Genomic DNA, 27,691 nt, shown 5'->3' on the forward strand with positions numbered 1-27,691 from the left:
ATTGCAATCATTCATTTTAATGTCCACTTCCCCACCCTTTGTTTCTCTATAAGGGTAGGAGTTGCTTTCATTGTATCTCTGGCCTTTAGCACCTTTTTAGCACAGGGACTGTGCATAGTAGACACTCCTATCTGAATGAATGCTTGATTAAAAAAAAGTATAGTACACATTATATTAACACCATTGTATTTGAGGGAATCAGTGAGAAAATAAATTTTTTTAAGTATATATGTCTTTTGGCTCACTTAAATGTCTAAGAAAAACCTGAAGATTCGGGGACTTAAACTACACAAGCAGAAAACTCCAAACAAATATTCTTTTAACACAGAGACAAAACATTCCTAAAACTTTGCTTTGACTTTATGTCTCCCAGTTTCATGTTTTCTAAGGTAAGATGTTTTTTCTATAGTTTCTAAGAAAATATAAAAAATACCTACATTGTTATGGAGATAAAAACAGATGATAGATTTTGACATTTCTGAATTAAATTACTTTGAGAAGAAAATTCAAACTCAGATTTCACAGCTCTGAAAATTGTTGAAGAGAAATTTCCTACTGAAAACCATTCTGATTGGGTGTTTTGTAACAGAGTAGTAGATATTCTAAATTTCATTTTTTACGGATGCAACTTTAAATGAGAAATGATACTATCGTCATACTTTTGTTTCAGTCCCATGCTATGCTGTCTTATTAAAAGTAAATCTAAGTGACTTCTTTTTAACAATGAAGAGGTGATTTAAAAATCAGCATGTGTCTTCTGCTACTTAACAAGAGGATGAAGAACTGTATAAACTGTGTATTTTAAACCATGGTGTATCCAGTTATTTTAAAACACCAAAGGCCAGAAAAGTGGAGAATGGAGGTGGTGCAGTGTTAGCGCTGGAAAGATTTTTAGAGGTCCATGTAGTCCAACCCTTAAAATTTATAGATGAATAAACTGCTGTCTAGAAAGCTTAACTGATCTGATGCAAATCACACAACCAGTTTGGGGTAACATTTGGGCCTGGGATGTAGTGAACTAACCCTTTTCCGTGCTTGTTTCCACAAACTGCCATCGTGCATACGAGGATGTTATATTATGTTTAGCTTTGTGTAGTGAAACTGTTAAAAGAGGATTAGAATATTCTCATTGCCTTTAATGGATTAACGATAGGAAATTGAGTCTCTAAGTAGATTTCTCTCTCTTTTTCTCATAATTATAATTTTTCTGACTAACTCATTTCTACTAACTGGAGAGTTTCTGATTATATTAACTTTGGCTGGCATAGGATCATTTGCTGACATTTAAGTAAACTTTTTATTGAAGTATAATGTACCTATAAAAATATATAAAAAATCATGTGTACAGTTTGAATTTTCAAAAAATGAACATATCCAGATCAGGAAAAAGGGTAGCACCAGCAAGTTTAGGAACATTTGAAGAAATAAAACATTTAGAGGAATGAAAGGATTTTGAAACTATATAATTTTCTCTTTTCTCCCCACAGGTATTGTCAGTGTGTGTGTTAACAACAATCCTTGGCTGTATATTTGGGTTGAAACCAAGCTGTGCCAAAGAAGGTAATTAGTGGTGTGTGTGTGTGTGTGTGTGTGTGTGTGCGCGTGCGCGCGCCCTTGTTCAGGATGTGATTGAGGTTAAGTGTTATCTCCTGATCCAAGGAGTACTCCATACATATTACAAATTTGATGCTGATTTGAGCCGCCTTCTTGAAGCTCTTTTATTATTTTAGCCATATAAAATTTTACTTACTTACAAAGCTTACCACAAAACAAGAAAGAGGACCTATGACTGAAACACAAACAAAAAACCCCCAAATAATAAAAAATCAACTAAGAACAATGATACAAACAGACGCGGCCGGCAGGTTCTAGTGCTGCGCCCCTGGAGTCCTGTCCCCTCCAGGGACTCCTGGGACACTCTCTTCCCCTAAGGAGTTAGTTGCTGAAGCAGCCCTGGAGGTTGCTAGGTTACCAGTTAGCATCCCTGGACAACTAGAAACTTATCAATACATGCTCTCAAGGTTTTTAAAATTATAGACCTTGGTGGTTTCAAAACAGTGCTGATACTTTTAAGCTTTTGGATACTTTTTTTCTTTATATTAATTGCAGAAATCTCTGTAACATTGACAAGAATAATCAAACTGAATCACAGTAAATTATATTGGTTATTATTTTGGCTCAGAGGTAGCTTTTTCTCCCCAGAAAATTAAATTATTGATAGTCATCCTAGAGAATTCAGTTTTGAAAATTGAACAAAATCTCCTGTTCAGCCATTATGTAATTGTAATTTTAGTCACTTAAAAACTTTTAGTGATTATGAAGCTGTCATCTATTGTTGAAATGAATGAAATGTAGTAATTTTATGTATTTAGTCTGTAAAATGTTAAGAACAAATGTATCTAAGTTTAAAAAACAGTAAAAAGTTATTAGTGTTCACTCATGTGGTCTTTTGACATGAAGTAATTTATCCTGACTTCAGTTTGACACATAAAAATGAAGGATTGAAAATAGCAATTTTAATCCAAGCCCATTATAGTATGCATCATATTTTAAAAAATTAATAGGAATGTATTATTTTAATAGCTTCCTCTCCCATCCCTGGGGCCAGGAAAGTTAGTACTTCTGACCCTAGAAATTATTATTGTTACTTCATGTTCTTAAAATTGCCGAATTTCCCAGTGTCAAATGAGAGTTAAATTCTATGGCAGTGTCTTATTGGGTAGTCACATAGTCACGAACTAAGATTTTTTTTGTTGTTGTTGTTGGATGTCCATTATTTTACATGTGTTTTGTTTCTTTCTCTCACCATCTTAATTTTCTTATAATCCAATAAAAACCTAACTTATTCAAGGTATCTAGTAAAGAGTTAAAACAATAAAATTGTTTTTCATGAAAAGTATTTTCCTTCCATATTCACCATTTATCCTTTCAGCAAAAAGTTGTTAGTACCAACTATACATCAAGCACCTTGCTGGGAACTAGGGGTACAGTTTGCTGGACAAAATCCAGATGTGATCTGTGTTTTTGAGAAGTTTGTTGTCTAGTGTGATACCTGTATATTAATCAAACAACTTGGTTACAAGTGGAATTAAGTGACTGAGGGAAAGGATGAGGTTTTATAAGAGATTAAAAAATGGAAATTGGGTCTAGCCTGGGGGAAGCCTTTCAGAGAGAGCCAGGCTGGGTCTGCAGGTGAAATGGGTGTTTTAGGTCGTGGCGGGAGAGGCAGTGCTGAGGAACACGTTCTGCACACAGTACTTCTTTACACCAAGTGTGAGGGTGACATACGTTAGGTATTCTTTCTCTTTCTACAATATTCCTAATCACTTAAAAAATCTTTCCCCACATTTAAAAATTTTGGGGAACCCTAAGACTGCTTAAGCAAACTTTTTCATAGCATAAAATATTCAGAAAAAGTCCTTGTTCTGACTTTTCTTTATTGTATCATAGGTATTTAAGTCTCATCAGACCCAGTAAGGCTTGTAATCAATAAAAGTTCTTTTTTCTATGGCAAGAGATAAAATCACAAACTCTGTACATAGAGTTACCTTCTGTTGTATCACTTTTTGTGTGTATTTATGAAAAGATTCTTGGGTCATTTTATTATCCCATCTGTATTTTCGAAAGCAGTATTTGAACCTATTCTGTACCTAACTAACTTAGCTGTACTAGTGGATGTTTGCTTTGTAATTATGTAATGATTAGAAACATCTAACTCATCGTTCATATTTTCAGTCAGGAGTTGCAAAGGTCGCTGTTTTGAGAGAACATTTGGGAACTGTCGCTGTGATGCTGCCTGTGTTGAGTTTGGAAACTGCTGTCTAGATTACCAGGAGACATGTATAGAACCAGGTAAAGATGTGCAGGGAAAAAATGGAGTTTATGGGCATTAGCAAAAGATCAAGGAAAGTTCTGCATCTTTTAGGTACATGACTTACCTAACTCATTTGAGGTTTTTAATTAATTTAGCCTGCATACACATTTTGACATTAGCCTTTTTACTTTCTTTCAACAGTTCGTTAGAGAAAATATTTTGCATAATGTGCCTTTGTGAAACATTTTATGGATAGCAAAATTGTGCCTATTTTTAATGTATGCTGAAAGCCTTTGTAGTCTAATTTGCATTTAAGCTAAGTTCTAAAAGGCTGCTTGAAATATGTAAATATTTTCATTATGAACCTCTTATAGCAAGAGTTCTTAGATGCCCACCTATCCTTTTTAAAAATAAAATTATCAGAATATGAAGATTTTCTCTTTGATTTAGACTTCTCTATATATGACATGGAATAATATGTAAATGCAAAAGAGTCAGATTTAGATTAAATTTTTAGAACCCGAAAGTGTCTGGTGGAAGAAACCAAGTCTACATGTGAATTCCATAATAATAACTATGTGTGTCCAAGTTTGAAAATGACAAAATTCTGGAGTTTTAGTGAAATAATATAAATTGATGCCTGCCTTTATCCCTGTTCAGAGTGGCCATGGTAGAGGCAGATTCTGTGAGTGACCAAGAGTTTTGAAATATTAGTAGTTCATTGTCTCTCATGGATCATACTTCAGAGGACAATTCTGTGTTCACTTTGGATGTGTTGAATTTGAACCATAAAACTCATTTTGTTGATATTTGTTTCTAGAACATATATGGACTTGTACCAAATTTAGGTGTGGTGAGAAAAGGTTGGTTAGAAGCCGCTGTGCCTGTTCAGATGACTGCAAAGACCGGGGCGACTGCTGTGTCAACTACAGCTTTGTGTGTCAAGGTCAGGCGTCCATGCTCTTACTGGGTTCTGCAGCAGCCTGGCATCTTTCCAGGTCTTAGCTGGGTTTTGTGCTCTTTGTTATCTTCTATATTAATACTAGGAGTCATATTTATTGGCCAACTATATTAGCTGAAAAAATGCTTTTAAAACTTTTTATTAAAGAAAATTTCAAACATACGCATGAAGAAAGAGTATGTAATCACTTGGCTTAATAATAACTATCTACACATGACCAATCTTGTTTTATCTCTAGCCACTCACTCTCTCAGGAGCTCTTCATGTTATTTTGATAATAGCTGCATACTTAATGCTGATTTGTGGAAAGATCCTTCTTTCAGTCCTGGCTGACTGTTCTGTACCCAGTTTCCTCATAGTAAATGAGGACAGCATCTACCATGCATTGAGAGAGTCGACGTGAAATTACTTTGAAAGATTGTAGAGCATTTTGTAAACTGGTAGTATTATAACATCTTGTTCAGGTATTACAGGTTTCCATGAAATCCCTTAACAGAACGTAGCTCTATATGATAGAGAACTGAGACATCAAAGTACCAAAGATTTTGATGGGGGGGGGATAAAGGAGAGTTGTACTCTTTGGCTGAAAATATTAAGAATTTGAAAATGGAAAGAATACTTTTAAGTTCTCACAAATACAGTAGGGCGTTTTAGTCTTGCAATTATATATCCATTTTTTTCTTTCTGATATAAACTAACTCTTATTTGAAACAGAAGAGCTCCCTTTATCATATTTATCTAGTGTTATGCCCCATGTTATCCAGATATCTCTTAATATGCTTTGTTTTTGGAATCTGTCTTAATGTGTCTCACAAGCATCACAATTATTGTTACTGTTAAATGTGAACAACTCATTTTATTTCTTGAAAATATTTCAGGTGAGAAAAGTTGGGTAGAAGAACCATGTGAGAACATTAGTATGCCACAGTGCCCAGCAGGGTAAGATTATATTCTGAGATACTCTTTTTTTTTTCTTTTTTGGAAGTGTAGTACCACTTTTTTTCTTTTTCTGAATTAAGATAAAAATAATAATCATTGTTTTACTAAATGTTTACTAAACAGGTTGAATATCCTTTATCTGAAATGATTGGGACCAGAAGTCTTTTAGATTTTGGATTATTTTTGGATTTTGTAATATTTGCATTATACTGGTTGAGCATCCCAAATCTGAAATGCTCCAATGAGTATTTCCTCTGAGCATCATGTCAACATTCAAAAAGTTCCAGATTTTGCAACATTTCAGATTTTATATGTTCAGATTTGGGATGCTCAACCTGTATTTTTAGCCAAATCTTATGCTTGGCACTAGTGGTATAGAGATGATTATAGAGTGACCTCTATTTTGGAAGCTAATGGAAAAAAGGCCATAATATTTAGTCCTTACTATTCATGAGTGCGAGACAGAAATATTTCTATCTTCTTAGGAAGTAAAGATCTTTACTTTCATTTGGAGTTTTGAGAGGTGAACATGTGGCAAATTACTTTATAGCTTTTAAAAATATTTTAGTATTTTGGTCCATTTATAAATTTTTGGGATAGGGAACATGTCTGTGAGAAGATGTTACATAATTTATATAATTCATGTTTATTCTTCTTGTACTTAAGATATTTTGTACAGGACTTTATATATACCAGGCCATCAAAAAGAGTTTGTGTGGAATTTAAGGGGTGGAGATTTTATAAAGGTGTTGACATATTTATTTTTGTTCCACTTGAGGTCTACTACCTCATATAATTTGAATTATTCATCTTCAGAAATATATATTTTTACCTCTTTAAAATGATGGTTTTTTCCAAACTATTAAAAATTTTAAAGTTATATTTTAGCTCATTTTGTTCATATTTTAATTTTTGTTATGTCTTTTGGATGGGAGAGTACATTTTTTAGTTTAAAACAGCAGTAATAACAGCAGCAAAAACTAAACCTAAAATAAATAATTTCAAGAGAAGAACCTTTTTTTCAAGGGAAACATCTCATGTACTCTAAACTGTCTTTTAAGGCCAAGGTATACTAGAAATTTGAGACTCAGTGAATTTTGAATCTTCCTTTGCCTTCTAAACATTGATCATTGTTTTTCAATTGCAATGTTGAATCTTTTAGTGGGAAATGTTACTCCTTTCTTTACAAAGGATCATAATTTAGAACTCTTCTTATTACACTGGGAATTAGTGTAGTATATTTACCTGATGGCCCACTAAACTGATTTTATGTTTTCTGTTGATTAAGTAGAAATAGTTTTATACAAATATGGATCATTGAGACTATGGGCAACTGATTCTGTACTCTCCCAGTGGAGCTATGTTACAGATACTAATTAGTTGAAATTGTATTAAAATTTCTTCCTTTTTTATGGGCTTTTTGTGTGTGTGTGTGTGTGTGTGTGTGTGTGTGAGGGTCAGATAGGAGGAGATAGGGTTGAAAAGGCAAGAAAAGCATCTTCATTGACTGTGTCTTCTTTTTAGCATTTTTAAACTTTTTTTTTTCTCATTACACAGGTTTGAAAAGCCTCCTACCCTCTTATTTTCTTTGGATGGATTCAGGGCAGAATATTTACACACTTGGGGTGGACTTCTTCCTGTTATTAGCAAACTAAGTGAGTAACTTCAGAGTTTACTGCTGGCGTGTCGTGATTTCAGTAAGATAGACGAGGAGGGCAGTCTTTTTTGGAAAAGTACTGGCAGAACCTAACTGTTTTATCAAAAACTTCTCTATGGCAAAGTAGTTGAACCTGGTAACAAGACACTAGTCTTTAATATTGTGATTACTCTGAAGATGACCTTTAAATACTTCTAAGTTAATGTAGTTATCTTAGGATTTTAACTTTTGTCCATTTTTATACATATTTATTCTTTCTCAGAATTTTGGATTCCTCTTGTGGAACAATCCTTTATTTATTTTATAAACATTTCATTTTAAAAATAAAATTTCAGAAACTAAAGGTATTTCTGATGTGATATTAGTAGTACAGACTACAGATACTTGTCTGCTAATTATTCTGTATTATCCAAGACCTTAATTGAATGATTATTGTATATGTTATTGATGAAATAGTAGAATGGTCTTTTCTTAATATTGATGCCAAAGTTTTAAATCACATTAACAGCCAGAAATATGTGTCAGTTGCTTCATCATTGTTATTGAAAAACGAAAAAAATCATATATGCATATAACAACTATAGAACATTGCTAGTCAACAGTCTTTAATATTTAAGTAGATACAGTAAAATATTGGACTGAAAAGAAAGTAAGTAAATACAACTATTTTAGTGTTCTTCTAAAATTCTAAAATATCATTTACTAGAATTGAGTACATGAGGTTGCTTTAAACATTAAAATCACTCAGTAAATGCACATGTATATCATTATGCTTGTCTTCTGAAGTGTCAGAATAATTTTTGGAGAGGTTTTTAAAATTTCAACTTTTAATTTTTACCTGAAAGATAATAGTTGTTTGTTTTTTTTAACGTAACTCACCATTCACCGTAAAAAGTCTTCAACTTTTTATGGACAAAGATCTGTTTTTACCAGCAGGCCCATGGGCTTTGAAGTTTGAATCCAGCCCTTTGTTACTATTAGGAGGAGAGTTGGTCTCCCTGGTACCAAACATGGCATCCTGAGTTCAATATTAAGGAGCTACAGGTACCTGTATATGAAGTTTAAAAGAAATCAATACACAGTGAACCCAAGCCCTAGCCCTGGAGAATTGAGGAATGCAGCCTGTAATTCTGAACCATTAGGAAGGCAGTGAGGTATATAGACACATGCCAATCCAAGGGACATTTTCAGGCAATGGAGTATTGACGTGCTGGAATCATTAGTTATGTGTTCTTTCCTTAATAGTAGAGGGAGGCGATGGGGAAGGAGACATCAGGGCTAAATCTGAAGGGCATCAGGAACAAGCTGACTTATGTACTTTCTCTGACCTGGAAGCAAAAGGTGCCTTTTGTCTTTAATGCAGCTGAGTTCATCCAGGGTTGGCTGCATCTGCATCCATGGCCTGGGATGCTGTCTCCCCTGCCACTGTTTCACTTTTATTTTAATTTGCACATTTAACTATTAGTGCATTTTTTTTTTTTTACTGCCTCTTGTATTTTAGGTATTTGACTACTACTATGTAGTATCAAAGATCTAGCAAACATCACATTATTATAACTTGTCCTTCTTGAACTTAATGTATTGATAAGTATTAGATAATTATTTAATTGACTTAATTATTTTAATGATTTTCTAAGAGAAAAATTAATTCTTATCTTTAACATTGAATTTGTATCCACAGTGTTGCTTTCTAATTATCCTGAATTTTTATCTGGTTATAAATCCCTCCTGGGCTCATTTTTTTTTTTTTTTTTACATGGTTTAGACTGCTGTGGTACCAAAGCTAAGTTAGGTAAATGGATTGTCAGATGTGTTTAATAACGATGTTTATTTTTTTTCTTTCTAGAAAACTGTGGAACGTATACTAAAAACTTGAGACCAGTATATCCGACAAAAACTTTCCCCAATCACTACAGCATTGTCACAGTAAGCTCTACATTTCAACTTTTATATATATGTTCACAGAAGTGAGATGGAATTGTAATATTTTCTAATTAGGGTTCAGATTAAAAAAGAATAACTTCTTTTCTAAGGGATAGTCAAACAAGGAAACTTAGGTACTGGTGTTTGCTACTAATTAGCTCTGACCTTGGGAAGGTCACTTTATCTTCTGGGTCTCCATTTTCTCATCTATGAAAAGAGGTATCTGAAGACCCAAAGAAATGATTTCCTGGTTTCCTTTCAGTTTTAAGTCTCTGATTCTTGTATCCTGTTTTTTCTCATTGGTTTTGTAGCTTGCTTTATTTGAGCCTAAAACACTGGCCCATACTCCTGCCTTGCCAATCATCTTGATGAGGAATTTAAGCAAGCCACTCTGCCTGACTCCAGATAGAATTACAGTCATGTTTTTGTTTCTGCCATAGTTTCCATATTAAATTTGAATCAGGAAAAGAAGTAGAATTCATTAACCTTTAGAATTGAAGCCAGAAAATTGGTATGATAGCTTGTATTGATACCAGCTACTCTGGTACCTAGCCAAAAAGGAGATTGTTCTGTAGAAATGATTTACTCAGGAATACAAAAAGACAACAGAGTGTTTTTTTTTTTTTCCAAAATTTGGGAGATTGCCTATTTATATAGATTGCCATCTATGGCATTACTGACTTATTTTCTCCTGTGACATGATTTAAAACACAAATACTACATAAAATCTTAAGCGGTTGATTATGTTTTGCCTTACTCAATTTTTTGTTCTTCCCTCCTTAAAGTTTATTATAATTCTTTGTAGCTTTAGTTATCAGTTTCTCTTTGATAGTTTTATTATTCTGTGACTTTATTTAACATTAAATAAATTTATAACTTGCATAAGATCTGTATTTTATCTTTTTTAGGGACTGTATCCGGAATCCCATGGCATAATTGACAATAAAATGTATGATCCCCAAATGAATGCTTCCTTTTCACTTAAGAGTAAAGAAAAATTTAATCCTGAGTGGTATGGAGGAGAACCAGTGAGTTCTTTGTTTATTTTAGCTACTAAAATAGTTTGCTATGTTCATCAATCAGAGTAAAATAAGCAGATTCCGTGGAGCTTTTTATAACTTACTCAATTTACTGTGTCTGTGGCCAACCTTTCATAAATGGAGATGAATACTGATAATCTGAAATACAACTTATATGATTACATAAAATGGGAGTAGTTTATCTCAGAGATGTGTTTGGGTTGTGCTGGGCCAGTTTTATTTTCTGATTAATTCTTCCTTGTAATAGTAGCATATAGCAGTAGTCTGGGGGTAATAGTTTTGATCTACACAAAGCTACTTTGTTTTTGAAAGAGGTAAGCCTTGGTTTCATTTGCATGTGCTCATTTAGGAGGTTCTTTCTAACTGTGATTTACATGTGTTCTCCTTTTTATTTTATTTTTCTTAATTGCTACAATAAGTACATAGGGTCCATGTGAATAATTTTGATATTCCTCTTAGATGGAAAAGATCATGTTTAATTTGCAGGTTATGAATTCATATTTTAGTTCTGACATTTAAAACTGTGTGACATAGGGTAAATCATTCTTTCTGTGACTCAGTTATTTCATATCTGTACTGTAGATAATATTGTTTACTACCTTGTAGGGTTATTGTAAGGTTTATGTAAGTTAATAATGCAAGATGCTTATAAGAATACTATTTGGAACCATGACTGGCAGTAATAAGTGCTTAATAAATGTTAGTTACAGAAGCAAAGATGTCATCAAATTAAAGACATATATATTTGTGATTTTTCTTCTTCCAAGAGAAACCTATTATATTAATTAGGGATATAGCTCTAAAAATTGCATGAGTTAATCTCTGATTATTTAATATATTTTTGCTGCTGCTTAAGAGTCATATTATGTGATTATTATAGTCTAATTGCTGGAGCTTGTTGACCTTAGAAACATTCTAGCATTAGAGAAGAATGCATTGGTGTTGCATGAACATGTATTTTCCTAAGAGGTGAATGTTTGCATGATTTCCTAATTTTCCTTCATTATCTCCTCCAGATTTGGCTCACAGCTAAGCATCAAGGCCTCAAGTCTGGCACATATTTTTGGCCAGGATCAGATGTGCAAATTAATGGAATTTTCCCAGACATCTATCAAGTCTATAATGGGTATGTGTAGATGAACTTTTTCTAGGATCTGTAATGTAGAACTGCTTATTTTTATGTCATCCTTTCCTTTCTACTGAGTCCTAAGCTTTAATATTTGAGTGATATGTTGGATAAAAAATGAGAACTGGCCAAATAAGAACTCTATCTCAATAAGTTTTAGATGGATGATACGTAGACAGTAAAACTAGACAGGGGTTTTTTAGAGCTTTTCTAGAAACACTGATAACATGTTGAGTTCAGACCTTTGGGTAGGAATAAAAAAATGAAGTCATGGTGAAAGCAGAGATCTGAGAGTGGAGGCACTGCATATTTTATTAATAACTCTAGGAAGAAAAAGAACTAGAAGGAAAAGATGAATGAATTAAAGGGGACAAAAAGGAGGACACAGGTAGGAATTACCCTCTAGTATCTGGAAATATTATTTAAAAGGAAATATTAATGGCACTTCTGGATTTATAATTCCAAATTACTTTAATAAATCAGCTTTCTAAGGTAAGAATCTAATTAGAATAACCTGCCAGTGATATTCAAAATCCGTGATGTATTGAGGAAAGAAAAACCTTTTTTTGGGAAAGAATTTCTTTGGCTGATTTTAGCAAGACTACCAAAATAAGTTTTATTTATTCTATAATTATGAAATTTTTATCACAAAATAAATACAACAGTATATTTGGAAGGGCAAACAGAAAACATCATAAATCTCAGGCAAGAAATGAATAACAATTTTCCTTGGTAATATGATGCTGGTTTGTGTTCTTTATGGTCCACATGAGCACAGTGCAGTGCCTGCTCTCCACCTTATTATTTGTAATTATTTTTATTCCATGGATAGTAATTGAGATTTTTATGTTCCATGGGGGATTCAAAAATTAGTAGTATATGGTCTCTGGCTTTTCAAGGTCTAGTGGAGAACACAACTAACTGTAATGGGATTGGGCAAGCACTCTGATGGAGGTGTATAAACAAAACCTTGTGTCCAGAGGACGGCAGAAGTAGTTCTGTTGAGGAAATGTTGCCTGGAGAACTGTTACTTGCTGCTCAAGTGCCTACTTCCCAAGTGTAGTAACAGTTCTCAGTGAGTGAATTCTTCATGAGGTACCCTTTGTAGAATGTGTTAACATATGGTTATCCATGTGGTGTGCAATGACTGTTCTCAGGTACATGCATAATACCCTCAGGCAGAGGATAGGCAGCAAGTTTTTAAGCCCAATTACAACTTTTATTTGTGTAAAACTTAACTTTTGTTCCTTCATTGGGAAAACAAATTTAAGGTTTTAAATAAAACTCATATGAATTCAAACACAGTAGATGCATTAGATTGCTTTAAAATCTCTTAATGCTATTTTCAATAAAATAGATTTATATTTTAAATCCATACAGTTGTCACAGATTTGTTTCATTTTGTTTATATTTAATTTTAGTTCAATACCATTTGAAGAAAGAATTTTAGCTATTCTTCAGTGGCTACAGCTTCCTAAAGATGAAAGGTATGTAGACAATTAATTGCTATTATAAATATGCCTTTGTCTAGTAGAGATGACATATTATTTAAAAATAGACTACAATAAAACCTTGCTATTGGGTATGATGCTTTTTATCTAAATAAACTCTTTAGTGAACTACTACAGCCACATTTTGAAGAATTTCAAACCCGTAAATTATTTGTTACCCCAGTGTTACGGAATTTTTAATCACTGTCAATTGCTGAATTATATTTTCCATTCTGTTTTTCAATGTGTTCATAAAATATTACATTTTGATACTGTTTGATTTAGACCACACTTTTACACTCTGTATTTACAAGAACCAGATTCTTCAGGTCATTCACATGGACCAGTCAGCAGTGAAGTAAGTACATATTTAACAGTGATTACTTCATTAAACCTAGTCAGCTAACTGAACCTTGCTTTGAAGCGGGTTTCCAGGCCATTCTGTAAAATTCTGTGATTTCTACAAAGAGTGAGTTTTGTGCACAATATTACTAAACCAAAGGATGTACTTTAAACAAAATAAGAGTTGGGAGAATTGTTTTGCTTATACTTTCCACAGTGCTAAATTTGCACTAATGATGAGTTAAATTCTGTATTTTCAATTTCAAAGCCTTTATCCACTCCATAGCCTTCTCCATTGGCCTAAAAACTAAGTGCCTTTTGAGAATTTCATAAACAGGTAAGACTCCAAACTTCTATGCAAATATAGGATAGTAAGTCAAATAGCAGAAGAAACCTCATATGAACTGCCCTTAGGAGAATGTCTTTGTTCATGATATCATGCTTACAACAGAGCTTGGGCATCAAAGGATGAGAGATTTTTATCAAAAGTATAGAGGTATTCAAATAATTATTCTTTATCGAGTAGTTTCCTAGAAATAGGAAAATAACCTCATGGACTGATGCTCTCAATGCAAGGTCTTGTTTGACCTGACACCCTTTCAGGAACTTAGCCAGCTCCTGGCTATGTTGGTGATCTGTGTAGTGCTTTAAAATGACAAATATTGTTTTCACTTTTCATGTGGCCATATTATTTTTGCATCTTGGAGTGCAGGAAGCCTTAGAACAGAAAATGATTTGAGCATCTTTTCTTGTGCCTCTAAGTTGACTTTCCTTCTGATATATATTTTGTCTGTGTCCTAAGATGTGAAAAGAAACAATAAGTAAGGATCTGCGACTATTCTTGGTCATGATAAAAGGGAGAAGAGGTATTGCCAGGGTCCCTCATGTCAGAATCCTTGCCTGGTTATCTTTAGCCCCATGTGATTCCAAGGAGTAAGTAATAGACTACAAACACACACTCTTTCTTAATAGCAAGGGCTTCACCCCCAAATTTCTCCTGCCCAGGTATCCCAGACTGGATAGTTTATGAGCCTCAAGGACTCTTTAGACCAATGCTTGCCCTGACATGTCTATCGTGAGCCCTGTTTTGGGGGTACTACTTGTTCTAAATGCCTACTTCAGTAATATCAGAGGAAAGAAGAGAGAAAAAAAGCAGACTCATTTTTCTCGCTTGAGTTTAAAACAGCTGCCTAAGCCATCTTCCCTTGGTTTTCCTTACCCTGGGTCTGCCTTAGATTTGCCCCTCTTAAAGAGTAGGTATCGCCTGGATTGCAGTCACCTTGCATAAAAGAGAATGAAGAGAGAAGGAAGTTGACCCTCCCCTAGGTCTGTTGTTATACTCTTTGCAGTCTTTCCATCAAAATCCATCTCCACCAGCCCCACTGTAGTTAGTAACTCGTCATTCCTTGCTTTCATTCTGTCCTTCCACTAAGCAGAAATGCTCCCTCTTAGACATGGGGTAAGGAAGGTGTGTGGCCCACAAAGTGGCTATGTCATAATTGGTCAAAGAGAAAAGTTTCTCGTAGCTATTGTCTTGTTTTGAACAATTGGCCAGATGCTAGTGTGATTTTTACTCTTCCACTAAAGTCACTGACACCTAAGACCTGTGTCTAGGTCAGTTTGGTTACAAATAAGTCTAAAGATCATTTTGTTACTGATTATCAGGTTATATACATTTTAAAATTGGTACTGTCTTTTCTAATTCACTAACAATTTGCCGCATCATCTGCTTTTCTGACTTATCTTCATTTAAGGTTGAGACCATTACTTTTTAAATCATATTCATTGATTTTCAAACTTTGTTAAACTCTAGCATTTGCTGGCATATCAAACCCACTTTTAATACTTAAAAATTCCAGTGCATGTTGCTTAGATATCTTTGAGTGAATGGAAGACCTTCGCTCATATTACAGTGAAAGATACTGACCAAGAATGAGGATTAAACTGATGAGATACATTACAGAAAATACACAGAAAATGGCACAAGAATTTTCCTCATGTGGTTTTGCAAGGAGAGAGGAAAAGATAAATGCCAGAAAGCAATTTGCCAGAACCACTTGTCATTCTTTATTCTTATGATATTCATATGCAAAATGCATGCAGTTTATAAGGAAATGATAGGTTGTATTTCTGTGAGTTCTAATTTAAAAATTAAGTACATAGAATTATAAGAAGCATTTTATAAGTAATTTTAACATTTTTGAAAATTAGGAAGCAGTATATTTACACAGTGACCATTTAAATAATCAGAAAGTACAAGAAGAAATTGATTGTAGAAAGTGAAGTGGTAATTAAGAATACATTGGTTTCTGGCCAAACACTGGAGTTGAGCTAATATTATAATATTTTCGTATAAATTGAGTCTAGTCTAAATAGCAGCATTCTAACCTCAGGAAGGAAGAGCTAATCAGATTAGCTAATGTCATTCCCAAAATTTAAGATTAAGCATGTTTAGAGTTTGGGCCCTTCCATTCTTAATGATCTGCAATTATTTACTGCTTTTTATGTATTTGACCCTGGCCTGTCCTAATCTAACCTGAATCAGCTCATCATAGTTGCATCCATTGAACTCTTTTATTTTATTTTATTTTTTTTTTAACAGAGCTAGCTTTGTATAGAGATAGCCATTACTATGGAATGTATCACATGAGATTGCTTCCCTTTCTCAGGTCATCAAAGCCTTGCAGAGGGTTGACAACATGGTTGGCATGCTAATGGATGGTCTGAAAGAGCTGAACTTGCATAAATGCCTGAACCTCATCCTCATTTCAGATCATGGTACTCTGAATTTGTATCATTTACTCTTTAGGTTAAGTGGTGCCAAAAGAAGCTTACTTGATTGATTTTTGTTTCCTGATTTCCTCTGAATGTTATAGTTAATTCTTTCTTTAAAATGTAGTTTCTTGTGGAAAAAAGTCTTTAGGAAAAAATTATATTAAATATAAAATATGAGTGAAACACAGAATTCACAGAAACCTAAGAGTCCACCAACTACAATGCATCTATCATCTTATTTGGGAAAGGCCTACACCAGGAATTTGAATAGTTAAAAAAATTTTTTTTCAACATTAACTTTACAATTTTAGATTTCATTGGAACAGATTGTTACCTCTTCAACTTTCTTTAGCATGGCAAATCTGACTTTAGAGGCAGTATATATTAATTTTGATAATATTTTAATTTCACTTTTACTTACTATGATCTTTGTAACACATTTGTGTACAGTTTGGGTACCATAGCAGCAGCATGCATACAAAGAAGTAGAAAGTAGGTTCTTCTTGTTTGTTTTTGTTCTTGTTGTTTGACTCAGAAATAATTACAGAAAGCTGTTTTTAGAAATAGTCTAAGAAGTTACATGCTGAAGTTCCAGTCCCAGAATAAGTCAGTCATATATTCCCAGTTAATATCCTCAATGATTTGGGGCAAATAACTGGGCTTTTTATATTCAGTCTAAAACTGTGAAAAGACATTCCCTTTCACTCACATAATGATATTTTAACACATAAATAAGGAAAAATATCAAACTAATTTTGGGTGAAGGAAAGGGAAAAGATTTTGAAACAAGTGAAATGGTGGATATAGCTGAAATTCTGTGTCTTACCTACCAGGTGTTTTAACTAATATGAATGCTAAGCCTGTGTTTAATAAATTAAATCCTGGAAGTGAAACAAATTCTACTTTTACATATTAAATTTTTCATTAAAGTTCTAACATGTTTGAGGATTTTTTTCTCTTAGGCATGGAACAAGGCAGTTGTAAGAAATATATATATCTGAATAAATATTTGGGGGATGTTAAAAATATTAAAGTTGTTGATGGACCGGCAGCTCGATTGAGACCCTCTGATGTCCCAGATAAATACTATTCATGTAAGTATATCTCTATGATAACTTTGAATATAGTCATATTAAGAATATATTTCTCTAATGTATTCTTATACATGATACAGATAGAGATGCATTATAGAGATACATTATATTTCTAAACTAAAAGGAATCAGTTAATTTCCTTTTCATGATTAAATTGTCAGTACAGATCTTTTGTGCTCAAAGGGATTTTATGGAACTGGATATGAGGACACAAGACTAACCTTGTTATTTGTGTAACAAATAATCTATTTGTTATTCATGGGCTAATCATATTATGTGATGAGCTTAGTGCTATTTTATTTTAATGTGTGTTTTACTTGTATCAGCTTAAAGATTGTACTTGAAAAAAGTTTAAGGGAAAAAGTCAACTATATTTATTCAAGTTTAATTAATGATGCTCCATTAAAATAACTTAGTTTTAGAATAATATTCTGTTACAAGCAGGACTGCTGACAGAAATGATTAATTCTAAAAGCAGTTGATTCTGGTTCTCAGAGATGCCTTCTTTAAAGCATTCCAATAAATAAATAAAGTATCTTTTAAGCAAGGAAGAAGAAAAAATCACACATTTTCCAGACCACATGTGGAACACAAACTGCCAACAAATGTTTAAAAATATTCATTGTTTTGTTTCCATCTTAGTGTTTAGGGAAAAAAAATTCATTCTTTTGCAAGTCAAGCCTATTTCATAACCATTTCCACCTCTGTTACCTCTCTCTCTTTTTGATTACCTTCTTTGATAAGTTTCAGATATGTAAAGCAAATTTTGTTTATGTTTGTGTTACAGTTAACTTTGAAAGAGAAAGAAAAATAAGATAAGCTTTTCTGCCAGTTACCAAAAATAGATTTGAAAAGACTGCAGTCAGATATATTTCAATAGATACTGTTGAATATTAATGAGGAAAAATAGATTCCACTGCAGGAAAATAATTATGCAAATATATTAACAGTGGCACAAAGTGCAGGCTCTATAAGCACAATGATGAGTTTTAATTAGTATTTTTGTTTTAAATTTGGAAAAGTAGCACATGATTGTTATAAAACCTGTTAGAAAAAGTGTACAGGCAGTGGCAGTCCCTAGAGATGTTTAGGATAGGATAGCTAAGCTTTAGCCCCACTCTTATCTCAGTTAGGCCCAAAAGTTTCCCAAATTAAAGCCAAAACTATATGAATATCAATTTATCTATATATGTACATAAAATATATATCATATATTCTTTTATCTGGATAACTTTCTCAAGCTTATATAAAATATGACTAAAAGAAAATTTAGAAAGCTAGACAGTTATTGACTTATAGCCCAACATACCCTAAGTAAATGCATGGGCTTACTCTGCAAATTCAGTTTTATAACTAGTCTACTTGCCCTTTCTTCTGAGTTTCCCTATGCCCCTCTTATTTGAAAATTTTGGAATTATTATTGAATATTGAAGTATACAAAGTAAAAAGTGACAGTTTCCTACCCTAAGTCTTTCTACTTCCCAACTCAGTTCCCCTCTGTAGAAACAACCACTGTTAAGTTTGGAATGTGTCTTCCAGGTGTTTGCTGTAGACATTAATATAAAAAACACATTTTTATTTTTACACAGGAAATCATACTGGCTCTAGATGGATATATTGATAGATGGATAGATAGTTAGATGGATGTTTAGATGCTGGGTTGATAACAATGGATGGACAAACAGATGAATAGATGGATGGATGGATGAATGAATAGACATGGATGAACAGATGGATGGATAGATAGATATTCTGTAACTTGTCTTTTCACTTAACAACATGACATTGTATCATGGGTGTCATTACAGGGTGGTCCCTATAGATCTGTCTAATTCCTTTCCATGACTAACATGTAATGACTTAAATGAACTGTTTGAAACCCGCTTTGGCATTTAAACATAGAATTTGAGTCTGATATTCTACATTTTTGTATTATTTTTATTTTGAATTATAGCATACCATCAACTATTAATTGTTATGTTTGTACCTCTACAGTTAATTATGAAGGCATTGCCAAAAATCTTTCTGTGAGTATCTGTATTTTTCCATTATCTAGTTATTGTTAGTTTTGTATAATATACATTTAGAGAAAAGGTTTAGTATCTGTTCTTGAAATTGGAGGATTAGAATTTTTGAGTATGTGGGTAAACATGTGCATGTTCTGTAGTTTTTAAAGATCTTTAAGGCTATGTCCCACCAATCTAGATTTGAAAGTTTTTAAGAATTTGTTTATTGGCATTGTTAAATTTATATGATAGTACAAGAGATAATTTTAAAAAATTGAAGGAAAAAATCCTGTAACTGTACCATCACAAATACTGTTAGCATCATTATGTATTTCTTTCCAGTCTTTTTTATGCCTATTTTTTAAAAAAATAGGTTTCTCTTCTAGTGCTGAGTTATCTACACTACATTTTATACTTGATACATTTTAAGTCATGAAGAAAATTCTTACAATTGTAATTATAAGGGTGTTTGAGAATAGGATCATCAGTGGTAACATGAATGTAATCTAGTGACGGTCTAAGACTGCTGGGGCTTTTATGCAATAATAATTATGATTTCTTATAAAAATCTAAACTAGCTTGGAACATTTGCCTTGTACATCATATAAGTCGTAAGAACTCTTAGTTTTCCGTCTGTGACTTATTAAGCAGGCTGGTAAAATGTTTGTGAAAAAAATTCATGTGGTGTTAGAAAACAATCTTAAGAAATGTTTGTACTCTAGGTAATAGTTTTCATTGCCTCTTAAAATTTCAGTGCCGGGAACCAAACCAGCATTTCAAACCTTACTTGAAACATTTCTTACCTAAGCGTTTACACTTTGCCAAAAATGAGAGGATCGAGCCCTTGACATTCTATCTGGACCCTCAGTGGCAACTTGCATTGTAAGTTCTGACAGTCTCCCAGGTAAACTTAGCCTGATCTATTAGTAATTCAAGGTAACCATTGGGCCCTTTTACATAACGTTGTTAGGTGAAAACTGTGCAAATATGATTCTTTTCACCCTTACCCAGATTTTTCAACCTTGGTATGAAGATATTTAAGTTGAATAATTCTTTGTAATCCTGTACTTTGTGGGATATTTGACGTCTCCCTGATCAGGTGAAAGTAGCACCCCTCTCCAATTGTGACAACCAAAAATGTCATAGCCATAGCCAAAAGTCCCAGGAGAAGGGGGATCACCCCTGGCTAATAACCATTGCTCTGGCCTTTCATCTTCATATTGATTACTTCCTATGATCTATTACTTCTTCAATGTCACCACTTGCCGTCACCTCTCTTCTACCCATTACACTTATGTCTAAGCATATTGTCAAAGCTCAGCACACAATTGGTAAAAGCACTTTATACTAATAAGCAGCTATCTTCATTAGACACAGTTGCTTTTTCATTCTCCTCATACCAATACATTCAATAAGCCTTAGTTAATTGGTGTGTTTGGCTAGTTATTTGGATGGTTAATGTTAATATCTCAAAACCTATTCATTAACTTTTTTGATGATCGCCAACAAGCTGGTCATGGTAAATATTCCTGTCAAGCAAAACCTAAGCAGTAAATCAGAATCCAATCAACAGAATTCCACTGTCTCCACTCTTATTAGAACACTAGGTTTTTAGTGTTTAGAAAAAGAATATGAAAGGAAGGACAGTCCTTACCATCATGGGAGAACTAATATTTAGTCAATATCTAAATACTATGTTTCAAGCATTGTTTTAGCCTATATCATTGAATTTTTACAAATAAGCAACATGAAAAATTGAAACCAAGAGAAGATAATTAAATATTCTAAAGTCACAGCTAGTTTATAGCATAGTCAGGATTCAAAACCACTTCTGTCTTAGTGCTAGTGGTTTTTCCTTCCTTTACTATGTTACTTAGAGTTGATCTGTCCATGAAATAAAAGATAGAGGTGACCCCTTGCTACTTTCAAAGCCAAGCAGTTTTAGTTACCTGTATGTTGGTTTAACACAATAGTTATTTATTCTTTATTAATGAAATGTTATGGTTATCAATTATGTTTTACAAATGGACTTTACATTATTAATTTATGTATGTCAAAATTAGGAATCCCTCAGAAAGGAAATATTGTGGGAGTGGATTTCATGGCTCTGACAATACATTTTCAAATATGCAAGTGAGTAAAGCTATTGTACTTTTTTAAAAAATAGGATTAAATCCATAGAAAAAACTGATACATAAAGTTTTAGACTTATAAACAGACTATGATTATGTGTCTTGAATGGGAATTTATGGAGCATATACTTTCACAGAGCTGTTTTTATTTGGACAAGAAAGTAAAGAACTTTGTTAAAATTTTGTATTCATATTTCATGAACATGTGACTTATACCTCCTACTAAATTTCTAATAATTATTTTGCATTTATTTGTGTTCCATTGAGAATATTGCTCTACAGTAAAAGAAAGCAGTGATTTAATAGAGAAGAAGGTATCCTACTTATGTTCTGAAAGGAGATACTATATTTACCTAGCACTCTAAAATTTTCAAAATACAGTCAAAATAATTATTTAATTTGATCCCTGCAGCACTGCATGAGGTGGGCAGGGTGAGGTTTATATCCCATGTCATAGATGAAAAAGGATTTTCTCATGCATTCTTTTCTGATTGTCAAGTCAAGAATTATAGTAAAACTATGAGAAATACCCCAGATGTCCTGAGATACATGTGCAGTTGGGGTTAAAACAATATCCCACAAGTGCCATTGGGCATGGTAGTTTTCTTTTTATCTTAACATAACCAGTTTATATATGTACGACATAGATAATCTTATTTTTTGACTATATACATAACTGAAATGCACTTATAACTGTTACTTTTCTGGCCAATATAGGCCCTTTTTGTTGGCTATGGACCTGCATTCAAGCATGGTATTGAGGTTGACACCTTTGAAAATATTGAAGTCTATAACTTAATGTGTGGTAAGTGTGAACAGGTAGTTTCCTTCCATTCTGAAAACAGAGCTGGAATAGGATTGTCAAAAGTAGGTCATGTGGTGGGCACCTTTGTGGAGATGATGGTAAGGCAAGACATATTTTCACCTTTCTTCTTCCTAACCCAGAGTCACTGAAGAAATGGCAGGGAACATACTGTCCTGTGACTTACCTGTTTTTCCCAGTAGGCTGCACGTGGGTGAAGTACAACACTCACAGCGGGGTGGTCTGTACAGCCCCAGTGTCTCGCCCTTTGTTAATTATGTGACTCCTGAGTCAGAGTAGTGATAGAAGCCAGGGAAAAGAGATGGGGGCAGTGAAAGGTGAACAGAACAGGTAGAACCTCCGGTATCGATAATAGTTGAATGGATGCCAATGTCAAGGTTATAGAAATGAAGGAGGACCCATTAGGGATCTTAAAGATCTTGGTTTACTCAGTACCTTCTGAATTAGTACTTTTATGGTGGCATATTGAGTTTTAGATATTATTTCCTTTTTCTGATACTGATACTGAGCGTTTACAAACCTTAAATATGTCTTAAGTATAATTCTTTTTGTGGGTGCCTCTATACTTTAAATAAGTTAATATGTCTTAAAACACTTAAAACAGCACCTGGCATATTGTAAGTGCTTTACTGTATAAGTATTTTCTGTCATTATTATTAAAGGCAAAAATTAGCTGGGTGTGGTGGTGCATGCCTATAGGCTCAGCTACTTGGGAGGCTGAGGCAGGAGGATCACTCAGAGCCCCGGAGTTTGAAGTTACAGTGAGCTATGATGATGCCACTGCACTGTAGCCTGAAAGACAGAGCAAGACCCATCAAAAAAAAAAAAAAGCAAGAGTTCTAGACTCAGAAGTGGTTTTGAACCCTAGGTCTACTACAGTAGTGACTTGGAGACTTTGAGACCTTGGGCAAAGCACTTGGATTACTTATCTACCAAATATTGATGATAACATATTAAATTATTTTGGGAATTAAATAAGAAAAATATTAACGCAGTTATTGGGATATAACACACATTCAATAGATGGTAACTGTACTTATTGTATACTTTAAAATCAGAAATTTTATAGTGAAGTACAACATACATATCAGTATTTCTATTAAGAATAGCATAGTCATAAATACTTTCAAACCCAAGAGTTTTATAGTTTTATTTTAGTTAAAAAGTAAAGGACTCATATATATTTGTTTAGTTTTAAAAAAATAAAGATCATAGTACAAGTCTACTATTTATTTGGTTTTGAAACTTTGTAACTCTTTATCATTCTTGAAATTATGCAGATTTACTGAATTTGACACCAGCTCCTAATAACGGAACTCATGGAAGTCTTAACCACCTTCTAAAGAATCCTGTTTATACCCCAAAACATCCCAAAGAAGAATACCCCCCCAAATACTGCCCTCTCACAACAAACCCCAGAGATAACCTTGGCTGTTCATGTAATCCGTCGGTAAGTATCATGGAGAAGTTTAGCCCATTATGTAGGGTTTTATAAAACCTTCTGTATAGCATATGCTGTGGAAATACTTAATAATCAAATTAAAATTTATGAGTAGGTAGATACACATATATTTATTTTTAATTCTAGGGACACATGCAGATCTTTTATAATTTATTTTTCTTCTAATTTTTGCATTTTTCAACTCTATTTTTGTCCCTTGGTGCCATGGCTTGACTTGGGTGCAGGTGAGAAGTCTAGTTGAGTCCTTGAGCATCCTGAATCATGGAATCTGTGCTGTTATCCTAGCAGTGAGGTCTTGAGTTCAAAGTAAACCAATCACAATGTTCCTTCTCTAAAGTACAGTTCAACCTATTTTAAATTTGGGGGGAAGGCCGGGTGTGGTGGCTCATGCCTGTAATCCTAGCACTTTGGGAGGCTAATGTATTAGGATCACTTGAGGCCAGGAGTTTGAGACTAGTCTGAGCAATAGTGAGATCCCATATCTACAAAAAATAAAAACAATTAGCCAGGCTTGGTGGTGAGCACCTACAGTCCCAGCTACTTGGGAGGCCGAAACAGGAGGGGAGGATCATTTGAGCCCAGGAGTTTGAGGTTGCAGTAAGCTATGGTGACACCACTATACTCTAAGCCGGGCAACAAAGTGACACCTGGTCTCAGTCAATCACACATTCAGTCAATCAGTCAATCAATAAAATAAATTTAGAGAGAAAAACCCATTTTGGGGGGTACAAAATAGATATGTACACTGTTTTTTTTTTAACTTCTATTTTAATATATAGTAGTTGTAAGAAGATAAAAATGCCAGACAAGTTAGGAACAAAATTGATAGCATCCATAGAGATAGCAATTTGGAGAGCAGTTTATTTCATGCTTTCCATTTTGTTTTAGACTTGACTTAGGCTTGAAGAAAGACTTATAGAGTATAGATAAGAATTACAAAGCAGAAATTGTATTTTTATCTTTTAATTACTGGTGTTAGGCTTGTGCTAGCAATTCTGTCTTTTTGTAGCTGTCATGCCTCTCCTTTTATCCTCCTCATCAAAAAAAAAAACTTTTAATAATACAAGACTATTGTAAATTTGATCTTGGTTCTATGTTGGCTCCATTAACCTATAGGAGTTATATGTTACAAAATTAAAACATGTCTCTTGATTCTTCAAAATAGTTTTATGAACTTTTATAGATTTTTCCAATTGAGGATTTTCACAATCAGTTTGAACTCTCCACGGAAGAAGGTAAGGCATGTTACTCTCAAGCTTGGAATGTAAAAGCAGGCTTTTTCTGGACAGTGTGAGCCACAGAAAATTGGTTTGGGGCATCATTTGAGAGTAACCATAACATAGGGGGAGTAATGGATCTCCTTATGAAACGTAGAGATCTCTTTGCTTGATAGTCTAAGCTGTTAGTCATAAGGAAAGAAAAAATTTTTTACAGTGGAAATAATATGTGATGTATTTAGTGAAAGCTGAATCACCCTTTATGAACACAATGGAGGTGTTTTGAAATTTTGAAGACTTTTATAGCTTTATAGTAGAGAATCAGATTTCCATTTAAAATTCCTATATTCCTGTCTCACCTGGTTATTTTTTATTTTTAATTTCAAAATATTAAAGGGCCACAAATGTTTTTGTGGTTCTTAATTATAAGAGATTATAAATTGATTTGTTTATCTAAAATTATTTCTTCATAACTTTTGAATAATAATTAAGAATATGCAGAAAATTGATGAAATTTTTCAGTTGTGCATTGAATGTTCAGAGACACTTTGATACACTCTGATCCTTAAGTTCCTTAGCTCTCATTGTTTTCCTGCTGGAATAAAGAAGTAAATTCTGCATTAATCGTGACTTGCCCCTGTCTATATAAAGTTCCTACTGTAAATGTTGGAATTAGAGAAATCTTTGATAGCCCTGTGGTAGCAAAGTATTGTGGTAAAGGATAAGAGTTTCAGAATTGCGTAGATCTGAGTTTGAATATGAACTTAGGAACTATATCTTCATGGAAAAGGTATTTCCTGTAAGCTGTTGTTTCCTCATCGGTAAAATCCCTATAACCTTAATTCATAGGGAGATGTAAAAATTAATTAGATAATGTATACAAAGCACTCTACAAAGCACTTGACACTTGGAAAAAGGGCAATAAACAGTATCTATATTATTATTGTTTCATTCAATTTAATCTCATAATTTCAGTTCTGAATTGTTTGCTTTCTAAGTACACATATCATCCAGAAAACCTGCTTTCTGGAATATGTGCTGAAGAATTAGTAATTAAAAGAATGCTAAAGAATTTCTGGTAATACAAGTTCTAATTAACTGCAATATCTAGCAATTTCATGTAGTGCTGTCTTGTGATATCTTGATATTACATTGACCTTTCAGTGTCCTTATAGGCAAAGCTTGCAGTGAACCCCATTTGTTCTGTTAATTGTTTATGACTCTGCTCTTTATAATTAGTTTTCTTAATAGTTAAAATAAATTTTCTATATGGTTAAGTATAGGAAAGTGTTAGATGAGTGTATCATTATGTATTATCACTTAATGCACACTAACTACATTTAAATGGTGGTTTCATTTTCCCCCTACAACCCAAGAGAAGATTATTCAGCATGAAATTTTACCCTATGGAAGACCCAGAGTTCTGCAGAAGAAAAACACCGTCTGCCTCCTTTACCAGCACCAGTTTGTGAGTGGCTACAGCCAGGACATCCAGATGCCCCTTTGGACATCCTACACCGTCAACAGAAATGCAAGTATTTGTCACCTCTTTCGCTGTGTGCAGCTATTTCAGATTATCATTAAGCAAAACACTGAAAGCATAGTTTCTCACTGTTAATCTTGGCCCTATAATCAGTTCTCAAGTTAGAAGAATACCGAACAGGGAGTCAAAAAAATTCAGTTCTAGCTCTACCACTAAGCAGCTACGTGACTTTGAGACTCAAAACCAATTTCTTCTGTGAAATAAGGGGTGTGCTGTAAAGGATTCTCTCTTGCCTTTTTCCCCTAGTTTTACTATTTTATGATTCTGATTTATAATGTCATGAATTTAGGAGCAGTCACAATTATTCATTTCTAAATACATAGCTGTATGAAAGTATTTCCCTCAGCTGCCCAAATCTACGGGGGTTCTCACTGAGGGGGAAAACCATCAAAGCTCAGTAACATCACTGCACAGAGCATCCACACGAAGACCCCCACCCCAAACCAGGGAGACTCCAGAACCCAAACCTTGTCCACCACCGAGACCAGAGGAGTCAGACCTTGAACAAAAGTGAGGGTAGATATCCCAGGACAGGGCCAGCCTTCCCCTCACTCCCACCACCCGATGTGCTGGGGTAGAAAGAGGAGTGGTGAAGGAGATAGTCCTTGAAAGAGAGAAGGCGGTGGAGATGAGATTTAGATTTTATGTGGAATTGAAATTTTAAACTAGACTGACCAGACTTTGAGAACCTGAAAGTGAGTGGCAAGCTAGAGGATGCCCTTAAGGAAGGGAAAAAGGGATTTGAGAGAGCATAGTTGAGGATACCACTTGGGTTTAAAAAATAACTACTGTAAATACTCGGTGAGATTGCTAAATAAAAAAAAGGGACATGTGTATATGTACATAATTTCTATGTTATAAAACATATATACACATTCATATATTTCTATGAAGTTTCTTGAACTTCTTTGATTTTAATTTTCGAAGACAGCCTTCAAACACTTCAAATGGTTTTTTTTAAACTTGACTTTCTAATATATAGCAGTCTACATCATGTTGTGTAGGCACCACATCCTATTTATTATTGTTTAATACCTTAATTATTGTGTTTTTTTATTTCATTTGAATTCTCAGTTTTCTTGTATAATTAAAGCTACATGAATTCACAGTCATCACTATTCTTGAGGTTTTTACATTGCTGTTCAGTGGCTTTCCTCCCTGTCCCCAGCAACTTTTGGCTTTGTATTTGGGGATGGAAGGTAGACTTAAATCTCTAAAAGTCAGCATTTTATAATATGAAAGCTTAAGATTCTGTAGATAAAAACATTATAAACAAAATTATCACAGAATACAAAAGTCTTTGGACATATAACTAACAATTAATATTATAAAGAATTTTTATATTTC

The 27,691-nt window shown here is 33.7% G+C and overlaps 1 protein-coding gene across 2 annotated transcripts in view; it reads left to right on the forward strand.

Moving 5' to 3' along the window:
* ENPP1 (ectonucleotide pyrophosphatase/phosphodiesterase 1) overlaps positions 1 to 27,691 on the forward strand; it is a 57,580-nt gene that overhangs the window by 22,338 nt on the left and 7,551 nt on the right. For both annotated transcript variants that reach the window (XM_045544374.1, XM_045544375.1), the window contains exons 2-20: positions 1,488 to 1,560; positions 3,736 to 3,852; positions 4,635 to 4,760; positions 5,654 to 5,714; positions 7,272 to 7,369; positions 9,218 to 9,297; positions 10,203 to 10,322; positions 11,351 to 11,460; positions 12,882 to 12,947; positions 13,236 to 13,308; positions 15,962 to 16,070; positions 17,030 to 17,161; positions 19,157 to 19,188; positions 19,922 to 20,049; positions 21,231 to 21,300; positions 22,017 to 22,104; positions 23,403 to 23,572; positions 24,768 to 24,819; positions 26,178 to 26,332. In XM_045544374.1, coding sequence (XP_045400330.1) covers positions 1,488 to 1,560; positions 3,736 to 3,852; positions 4,635 to 4,760; positions 5,654 to 5,714; positions 7,272 to 7,369; positions 9,218 to 9,297; positions 10,203 to 10,322; positions 11,351 to 11,460; positions 12,882 to 12,947; positions 13,236 to 13,308; positions 15,962 to 16,070; positions 17,030 to 17,161; positions 19,157 to 19,188; positions 19,922 to 20,049; positions 21,231 to 21,300; positions 22,017 to 22,104; positions 23,403 to 23,572; positions 24,768 to 24,819; positions 26,178 to 26,332 — 1,860 coding nt within the window. The remainder of the gene's footprint in view (positions 1 to 1,487; positions 1,561 to 3,735; positions 3,853 to 4,634; positions 4,761 to 5,653; positions 5,715 to 7,271; positions 7,370 to 9,217; positions 9,298 to 10,202; positions 10,323 to 11,350; positions 11,461 to 12,881; positions 12,948 to 13,235; positions 13,309 to 15,961; positions 16,071 to 17,029; positions 17,162 to 19,156; positions 19,189 to 19,921; positions 20,050 to 21,230; positions 21,301 to 22,016; positions 22,105 to 23,402; positions 23,573 to 24,767; positions 24,820 to 26,177; positions 26,333 to 27,691) is intronic.

Source organism: Lemur catta, chromosome 2, assembly GCF_020740605.2.
Source record: "Lemur catta isolate mLemCat1 chromosome 2, mLemCat1.pri, whole genome shotgun sequence".
Lineage (NCBI taxonomy): Eukaryota > Metazoa > Chordata > Mammalia > Primates > Lemuridae > Lemur > Lemur catta.